Consider the following 9,968-nt stretch of genomic DNA (forward strand, 5'->3'; position numbering starts at 1 on the left):
GAACTTACACAGTCCATGTCGTAGGTTTCGCTCAGATGCTTTACTCAGAATTGTAAAAAACATGTAATACTGTGCAGTTTCTGTACCTTTTCTCTCTTTCTCTTGCAGGTTTGTGTATTAGACCTACGGAAATAGCGCTACTAGTTGGAAGCCATGGACCGACTATGAATGTGTACATAGCCAAAATGACTGTCCCTGACCCATGTACTGCTATAGTCCCAATCGAACCATGGCCAGTCCACTACAGCCAAATGTAAAAGAAATATATACATATACTGTATATAAAAAAAAAAAAAGAAAAAAAAAAAAAGAAAGAAAAAAAAAGAGGAAAAAAAAAAAATTACACCCTGAAGAGGATGACAGAGTTTTGTCACAGCTTGTGAATCCTGTTCACCAAGTGCTGGAATCTGCTGTGCCCCAAAATAACATTTAAAGGTTTTGGATATGAAAAACAGAAGAGAGAGCGAGAGAGAGAGAGAAATATACCATATACAAGAGCAGACCCATATACATACCAAATTCAGAAGATACTAATGGCAGCCTTCATTACCCCTTCCCCATTAAATCCATTCTCACACGGATTGTGGGGTATTTTTGTTTTTCTTCTCAGTAGTTGAACAGTTTGTATGTACAGAGAAAATGGACTTACAGAAATCTGCAGCAGTAGTTTTTTTCTCTTTGCTTTTAAACATTGGGTTTTCTGTTTTGTTTTGGTTAAGTTTACGGATGCATGAAGTAAGGGAGTGAATTAGTTTCTTGTTTATGTTTTTTTCACCTTGGGAAAAAAAAAAAAAGGCGTTTCTTTGAAACATGTTTTGATGCGTTCTTTGAAGAGGTAGTTTGAACCTGATGATGTTTGGTACATTTTGTGGCTCCCAGAGCACAATTTTGTGAACAGAGGGAGGGTGGAAAAGGGATTATGGAGAGAGAAGGAAAAAAAATCATCCTTCTTCAAGGCGTGGTATTTCACGTCCTGCTCATCTACGAAGTATGACAGTAATGGGTATAAGGTTATGTTTGATTTTCTGGTGACATGGCTGAAATGCAGTAGTTTCTTATTTGGGACATAATTCTGCCAATCTTAAGAACAGAAGGGCACAAAAACACAGGAAAAAATACAGGGATGCAAAAAAAAAAAAAAAAAAAAAAAAAAAAGGTTACAAAAAAAGAGGAAAAAAATGCATCTTCTGTTGCTTTAATACCATAGCTAAAATATGGTTAAATTGTGCACTATTGTGAAAAGGAGCAAAGTATAGCTGGGGGATTTTGTTTAAGAGGTTAAGATCTTTCTGGACAAGGGTTCATGCCACAGCTTCTTTAAGAGTTGCCCATCATTATTTGTAGGAGCTTAGATGTATAACTGTAACCAAACTCCAGTATTAAAAGTATTTCATGTAATTTTTCTTTATTAAAATAAAATCTTTGGCATATATTTGATAACACTGCCATTAAGAGGCAAAATGTTTACTACCTTAGATTTAAAAAAAATCTGAAACAGAGGACTTGCTTCAAGTTTATTTTAATAGCAGTGATTCAGCTTATTTGAAAGATGAATACTTGCACTAATTGCCCTGCTGCTCCAGTCCTGCAGTTTATTGTATCTTGTGACTACATTTTTTCCAAATATAGGGTAGATGTAAGCTGCTATTTTTTTAATAATCACTACTATATAGTGTCTTTTACTCTGTTTACAATATCAAGTATTTTTCTTACAATGACAGATGTATATGGCAAACCTTTTTCTGCTCATGTGATTAAAAGTATATTGATAGTGATTTTATTTGTAAATGATAGCATGAGGTTGTGTTTACGCGTATGTGTAGTCAAAAAGGTTGCATCATGTCTTGCATAAGATTCCAAGAGTGTAAATTTATAAAAAGAGAGGTTGTCAAATTTATGTCACAGACATTTTACTTAAGGAATGGTTTATATTACAGAGCTTTGCAAAGTTATCAGTTTTATAACACTATTTCAATCACTATTAATTTTGTGGCTTATGATTGTTAGTCTCTAACCTATTTTTTTAATCGTTTTGGGGTTTTCCCTCCCCCCTTCCAAGTTAGGTATAAATTCATTTAATTGAGATAATGCAGCTTTGACATTTTAACCATTGTTCTTTAGGCATCAATTTCTGCTATTTCCATGAAATAAACACGACTTGAAGCAAGTCTGAGTTTGGCTAAGGTAGGGTAGCAATTTGCCAGTGGTAAAGACAAGTCAACAGTACATTCTTTCTATATACCCCAGGATTATGCTACTATCATACACAGCGTTTAAAACCAACACAAAGTCATATCCATAAAGACAGATATCTGCGGTGGTTCAGTGCCAGCTGTTTTTAGAGTTTTGGAGCATATTGCAAATGTTTAGAGCAATTACCCTGTGAGTTACAATATGTAGGAAACCTAATATATTGAGTGTCTGGCACTTGAAATATTGCTTTTATTGCTGGAGGTCCATGACTGTGGCTGACCTCTGTCATTTAATGAAAAAAAATAAAAATAAAAAAAAAATTCTGTGCAATAATTTTAAACTGTGCTCCCAGGAATAGACACAAATGTTTTGAGTATGTTTAAGCTGCATTTTTTGTTTAGCAATGCATTTGTCAATTGCACTGAATTTAAATCTGAAAGTCAGAAGTGATTCTTGATAGTACTTTTGTATTTTAATATGGACAGTTTATTCATTTCCATAAAAGTTACTGGGACGATTCTTTCAGCCAATCTAAGCAATTGTGGTGGAATTCTGTGACATAGCTGCAAAATCACACAGCCATGTTTTAGGGTATTGCCATTTTCCTCTTTCTCAATCATCAGCTGTTTTGGTTGTAATTCTAGTTGCTTAAGCATAGCATCACACACTCAGAAATAGATAAAAAAACAGAGCTCCAGTGTCACCAGGCCCAGGGTTGCCAGGGGCTCGAAGCACAGCCCAGCAGGAACGTCAGATCCGTTGGCTCGAGCGCTCTGGATGTGCGGGCTGAGCCCCCAGCCTGGTGTGGGTCAGCAGTGCCCCACTGCCTGCAGTGAGGCCAGTTTCCAGCAGGGAAGGATCCGTAGCAGTTTGTTGTTGTTGTCCTGCCATGCCACAGTGCTGCTCCTGCTCCCGCCGCCTCTCGCCTCGCGCTCCCTACGCCGCTCACCGCACGCGTGCAAGGTGTGCTGGGTTCTGTGACCACCTGAACCAAAAAAGGCAACAAAAAAAAAAAGAGAGAGAACTACGACATGAATAACTATCTACTATTACTATAGCACAAAGGCCTCTTATTCAGTAGTGAGGTGGACCATCCAAATTGTTCCTCTAAATTGAGGATGCCAAGTGGCAGCAAGACCCTGACTTCGTGCAGCGTGTACGCACATGCTTAGTCTTACAGACGGAGTCATTCCTATTTTTTCCAGTTCAACACAATGATGGGAAAGTATCCAAATAGAGGATGAAAGGAAGGGGAAAAACTGGGCTCAGAATTAATGATGGGAAAAGAAATCAACTGCTCTTGAGTTCACTGTCTTTCTACATGTCCATCTCAGAATCCCGTTTCTCATTTCTGCATGATCAGATCCAGGTTTCTGTAGAGTTCCTCTTTTCCTATTTTTACTTTAACTTTTTCTGCATTTTTAAATTGATGTAAAGATTCCCAACCAGTGGACTTCTTAGTGTAGTTAAGAGAATATCTAGGTCCTCATAAAAGCTTTTTTAGACTCTTTGTAATGTTGATAAACTGAGTTTATTCTGGGACTACCATTGTGCAGGGTTATTTAGCGTGTCTACTAGATGATTGGAAATCTTATATGAAACACTAAAAGTGCCTCTTTTTCTGGGTTGGGTGGAGGGGAGGTAGTAGTTACCAGAGTCAGAATGACATGGCATTTCGAAGCATGTTTCTTGATTTCGTGACACTTTAATGCATCTTGAGAGAAAGGCCAAAGATTTCTACCAATTTTAATTGATTTTTCATTTTTAAAAAAGCACTCCTTTTTCCTTACACTGCTTACCTCATGCTAGGGTGTTTGATGGGGCTTTGTACCTTTGAAATGTTCTTTGTGTTTAGGAAAGAGTAGTGGGAGGCATAGGGCGGTCGTGCCAGTTTGCCTGCGGAGCAGCCTCAGCAGCTGACGCCTTTGGTGCTGCTGAAGGGAAGGAGTTTCGCTGCGATCGCAGACTGGGAGTTTCAGCCTGTAAATAAAAGGTTGTCTGTTTTTGTCCGTGTAGCGAAGAGGAGCCTTGGGACCCGGTTTTTTCCAACCTTTGCCTAACCAGAAATCCCGTTGTCTTTCACTTCGTGAGAAAACCTTGGCCAGGGTGAGCTTTGGAGGCGCTTGGGGCCATGTCGAACCGCCCAGCGTTGCGTGTAGGTAAAACGAGCCGCGTCCCCCTCGACCCGAGGGTGCCCTCGGCTGCCGTGGGGTTTTGCCAGAGCCGGATTTAAGCCCAGTGTTCCTTTTTTTGGCTGAAAAGCCTGATAGCTTCTCCCTTCACAAAGCCCTCTAGAGCTGTTCCCTTGGGGGGTGGTTGTTGGGGGGGAATCTCTCCAGACGTCTTGAAGAAAGCAGAAGCAACATTGTGGCATGTTAGAAGCAAATATGGCTTCGGGAGACAGCAGTAAATCTCCATCAAGATCCCTGACATTTTCCGTAGGGAGAGAGCCATGGAGCAGTCCTCACTTCTCCCTCTAGAGAAAGCTCTGAAATACCACGATCTGTGAAAGTGTGACTGTCTTCACTGTCAGTCTGGTGGGAGGCAGGCGAACCAGGAAAATCTGCCGTTTCGAGCGGATCGCAGATTTAGTGTTAATAGTGCTTCAGATCAGTAGTTTTGAGTACATAATTCGCTTTCTCAGCCTTTGAGTTTGAAGCTTGACAATAACTTGAGGCATGTTTTTGTTTTTGTTCTGCTTTTTGGTTTTTTTGGTTTTTTGGTTTTTTTTAAATAATCATTTTTACTTCATAATGTTTTTTGACATTTGTGGGTAAATACAAGAAAACAGTCTGCATGTTGTTGCTAGTCCAGTGTACTTTGCAATCTTGTCCTCAACAGACTGCAGTGTGCAGAACAGTAATTCTAGAATACAGAAGTAATTTTCTCTCTCTCCTGACATTGACATTGTAGTTGTAATGGTTTCATTTGGAGTTACAAATCCTTTGGGTCTAATTCTGTGAGCCTACCTATAGCACTGGATTAAAATGTCTGCATCATTTCTTCAGTTATCCAGTTAAATTACAACTGTTGTAAAAGTGTAAACCAGCCCATGACAGTTTTTTGTACTTGTTTAAAGGACTTTTATTGTTCAGTTTTCATGATTATTGTCTAAAGAAGACTGATATAGATGTTCTATACTGTCCTGGACCATGTTAATTACACTTTATGATGTATTTTGGTTCTACATCACAATGATTTGTCCCCAAGGCCCTTATATCCCTTCTAGGCACATTTTCTGTTGCAGTTTCCCTTTGCATTGTATTGCTTTGACAACTGTAATTTGAATCAGAATTGAAAGAGGTCCAGAATAAAATATATTTTGATATTACCTTGGCTGAATGTTATATACCAGTAATTTTAAATGCTTGGGATGGAAGATGATTAGGCTGGGGAAGTAACAGACTGAAACACTCTTTTTAATATTTAGTTTGGCACATTTTCACGTCAGACAAGATGTGAACAGCAGCAAGAGGTAGTGCATTGAGTGGCTGCATGATCTTTGTGAACACACAGTAGATCCTCTGACGGTGACCCATCCTCTGCTACCACTTCCCTCTGTTTGATTTAGAGGAACTGGTTTCTCTCACGTCTGTTTTATGTGCTTCATCTTCTCTTTATCCCTGCACTTGTGGAAGAGAAACTGAGTCCAGTGGTGCTTGCAGCTGCACCCCAGCTGTGTGGAAGACTTTGGAGGAGCAGCTCCTGTATGGTAAAGCAATCTCATGTTGGAAAGATCTGTTGGTACAGAGCAATTCAAGTCTGACTGTGCAGAGGGACATTGTTTGTGCTACTGTATTTCAGATACGTGAAGCCATTTAGATTTGCACATTTAGAAATAACTTAGATCCATCTATACATAATGATGGTTTAATTCCTTTAGAATTGTGGGTCGTGTCATGGACCAAGTTAGGGAGTTCAGTTTATTTTCAATGTCTCTAGAACTTTATGGTGAAATTTCTGGTTTTTTCATGTACATTACTGATTTGCTCTATGTTCAAGTTTTCTTCTCAATCGATTTTAATATTTTGAAACTTGAAAAGTGTCTGTAATAGACTGAAAACAGAGGAGGGACTCTGTTTCACAAGAGTAAAACCAGTCTTGGATTCCCTTCACCTGGAGTCTGAGAGCACTGCAGGACTCCTCTGTCGCCACGTGGATTTTGAGAGAGAAATTCTGAAGCAGTTTCATGTTTCTGAGACAGACTGTACTGACCAATGTCACGAGACAGAGGGTTTGTATGTGTTGAGATTTCAGTAGTGCAAATCCTCCCAGTGAGATGCAGGAACCAGGGGCTGGTGTTGTGTTGCATATATGAGATGTTTGGGTGGTAGCGATGCCCAGATCCATCCTGTGAGGAGGAGACAATATTTCAGGTAGGTGCCTTATGCCATTGCTTCCCAGATCTTTCCTTTGGAGTGTATTTACCCTCATGCTGTAATAGCCTGGTTCTTCTGTAGGAACTTGTGATCTTGGGTATTCACAAAGTCCACGTTCCCTGCCTGGTAGGGAAATGATTTAATGGAAGTCTAAGCAATATCTTTGGTTTGCTGATGTCAGCACAGGGAAGCTGTAATGGAATAATAATTTAGGAGGAATTTATCGATGATTCTGTAGAGAATGATGATGCCCCAGTTAGTACAGTTTGTCCTTAAGGAAAGCTGACCCAGGAGTTCTGCAGTGGCAGGAGCTTTTCAGTTTCTCTGACTAGGTAAAAATGGGTCCCATAAAAGATTGTTTGAAGAATTAATGAAGACACAGGTTTTCTTACTAGATGTAATATTAAAATGTTCAGCTTCTACATTAATTCTTCAGATATGAAGTCAAGATCTTGGGCTTAAAAAGGTGTCAAGAAATCTCAAGAGAGGTTGAGTATTTTCAGCAGACTATTTTCTTGTTTCCACAGTGATTTTCTGACTTGTTCTCAAGGTTAAAACCAGGGTTCTCAGCATCTAGAATACTGTATTTTGAGCTTTCTGAGTTACATGTTCTTGGGCATTTCACGATTTCACTGGACTGGTGACAGCTTAGACTGAGTGTTCTGCCTGCCCAATTAGAGAATCAAAGACCCCTGCTCACAGCAATGCTGAGGGGGAATTCCCAATTACTCCTTCAGTGGAAGCATACCTAGGGCTGCACTTCTGAAAGGAAATGGTGGTGGATGAAGGGGATTTTTTTTTTCTGACATACCAAGATATCCATCTGTCAAAGTGCTCCTACAACAAACTGAAGGCATCATTTGCTCTTTGCATATTGTCTCAGCCTTGATAGAAACCATGAAATCTGCAGGCTGCATTTAGTTTAATTTCTACCTTTGTCCTTGCTTCAAACATCTGCTGCCAAGAACATCAGAAGGTGTAGGGTCTGCCTTTAACGAACCCCAAGCAGAGGGTCATAGGTGGGATGTAAGTCACCTGAACATGGCTGTTGGCTCTCCAGAGCTGTGTTGGGTCTCTGTATAGTCTCTTTCTTGCTCACACAGTTGTGCTGCTGCATTGTTTGCAGGTACAGAAGCCACTTGGAGCGCAGTGTCTGCTGGCTGTTATGTTTGAGCTGCACTGGTGCTCTGTGCTTTATAAATTTGGAAAAAGACCGTTTTTTATGATACAATGACCTTGCATGCCTAATACTTGGGAGCCAGAGTAAAACTTTACATATATCCATTAATTTCTTGTAAGCAAATAATTTTTAAGGTAGCAGCAAATTTCCACCTCACGAAAACAGTGCAGAATTGCAATTACTGATGTGTGGTTTACTTCTTAAATAGTTGTTTGAAAGTTTTGCAGTTCTTTCCCTTTCTATTGCCTCATCCCATTTATCTTTAGTTTGCTTGAACACTGCAGCAAAGTCAGGTGCTGATTAGGTGGATGGGGACAAACTGTTTCCTAGCACTGAGTAATTTGAAGCCAGGAGCCAATTCCCGAGACAGGGAAGTGGGAGTTCGTATAGTTTGTTGCAATTGTGTTGTTTACCATCTCATGCTCAAATCAGTAGAACTTGCTGTGTGTGCTGAATTAAATATTCTATTATTTTATTCTATTCCATTCAGTTCCTGCAGCTAATTCTACATTAAATCATTCAGTATAGTTTTCACAGAGAATAAATTACCACTTTGCCCTGTGTGTGTTCAAGCTCTGGTACCCCTTGGAAATGTCAGCTGTACAGAGGTGTAGTTTGTTGATGTTGCCTGGACCGTGGGTAACTTCCAAGCTTAGGTTTTAGGTGCATGATTTCTTTTTTTTGAGCGTTCAAGTGTGAAATACTTATTGAGCCATTTATTTATTTATCTCCTGGCTTATTACTGTTTGCTTGGCTGGATGGATAAATCAACTCAGTGTTTTCATCAGATGCTCTTATTGCAGGTATGTTGTGCCTCTGAATTGGACAAGAAATAATAAGAAATCTATGCCCATAGTGCTCTGTTAGCTTGAAATTTGCACATTATGTGGCTCTATGTTCTTTGTAGCTGGATCACTTTTTACATGCATGGATATAGGAATTCCAGGAGTTCTGTCTCTCCAGCTCTCCAGCCATTTTATTCCCCTTTCTCTAGGAGGACTTGTGAATAAGCAGGATCAAATGGAGTACTTTTGCCTTTGGAAGTTCTGTTTGAAATTAATGGGGGTCATCAAGTGTTCAGGAAGGTGAGGGGAAATGTTTGCAGTTGTAGGTGTGGAAGAGCCCTCGGCAGTCAGGCAGCTGCTCGTGCCTGTTGCTGACAAACAGCTGCCAATACTGCAATACCCTTAATGGTAAAGCACTTTCCTCTACTAATCTGAATCTTCTTTGCTGCAATTAAAAACTTGGGGTTTTGAGCACCCAGAATTTGGAGGAAAGAAAAAGCTGTTCATTGTTCACAGCAGCTTTTTATATATTTGAAATCTTCTGTTTTGTCTTTTCTTCTTTAAGCTTAACTGTCCTCAGTGAGTCTTAATCAATTCATCAACGCCAGCTGCTCTCCCCAACAAACAATCTAATGAATACTGAAATAAGAATCTTGTTTATAAGAAATGCGGTCTCTGAAACGAGGCAGGAAGGAACTGAAAACAAAATAAGGCTTTTGGTTTTGAAGTTCTGCTGCGATAAGTACAAACAGTGGCTCAAAAGTTTGCAGGTTTGCATTGCTGATGTCACAGCAAGGGTGGGACCCCCTTGTTCTTGGAAGTTTTACATAAACACTTTTTTTATCTTGTGCAGCCTTTGTTTGTGTAGTTCCACCTGCATGGTTTTCAGGTACTGACAGGGTTTTGTCCAAAGCTGCCCCGCAGGTCTGTGGCAAAGCTAGGAATTAAACTGAAAATTTCCCCCAAAATAGGACAAGAGAACCAGGCTGAGGGTTGTGTCTCCCTGTGGCTTCCAGGGACTGTGCTCCCAAATGAATACTGTTACAGAAATGTTCCAGGAACAGCGAGAATGGAGAAGAGCCCCTGGGAAGTGGGGCCTGCAGAAAACAACAGGGAAGTGAATTCGTAAAATGCTTCAGTGATATGTTAATATACTTGGTAAGGCACCAAGGAAGAGAGAAAAAAATCTTTGCTGCTTTATATTAAACATGCTTTTAGGCAGTAAATGTTTTTTAATACGATAAAAATATATTTCAGTCAAGGCTGCTTCTGTCTCGTGGAGACCTACATATTCCTGGTTTCTGACCACACAGCTGTTTGGTCTTATGAAGAGCTGCTTTTAAACAGGCCAAAGTCACAAGGATTCAGTAATCAAATCTATTGTGACTACAGAGCTTTAAAAACAGACCACATTTTAGAACTGGAAAACCT

General features: G+C 39.9%; 1 protein-coding gene across 2 annotated transcripts in view; it reads left to right on the top strand.

Moving 5' to 3' along the window:
* TBL1XR1 (TBL1X/Y related 1) overlaps positions 1-5,524 on the top strand; it is a 110,222-nt gene extending 104,698 nt beyond the window's left edge. For both annotated transcript variants that reach the window (XM_050308023.1, XM_050308024.1), the window contains one exon: positions 109-5,524. In XM_050308023.1, coding sequence (XP_050163980.1) covers positions 109-135 — 27 coding nt within the window. In that variant the 3' untranslated portion in view covers positions 136-5,524. The remainder of the gene's footprint in view (positions 1-108) is intronic.
* The last annotated feature ends 4,444 nt before the right edge of the window (positions 5,525-9,968 follow it).

The sequence above is a fragment of the Myiozetetes cayanensis genome, unplaced genomic scaffold, assembly GCF_022539395.1.
Source record: "Myiozetetes cayanensis isolate MyiCay16 unplaced genomic scaffold, myiCay2020 scf13, whole genome shotgun sequence".
Classification (NCBI taxonomy): Eukaryota; Metazoa; Chordata; class Aves; order Passeriformes; family Tyrannidae; genus Myiozetetes; species Myiozetetes cayanensis.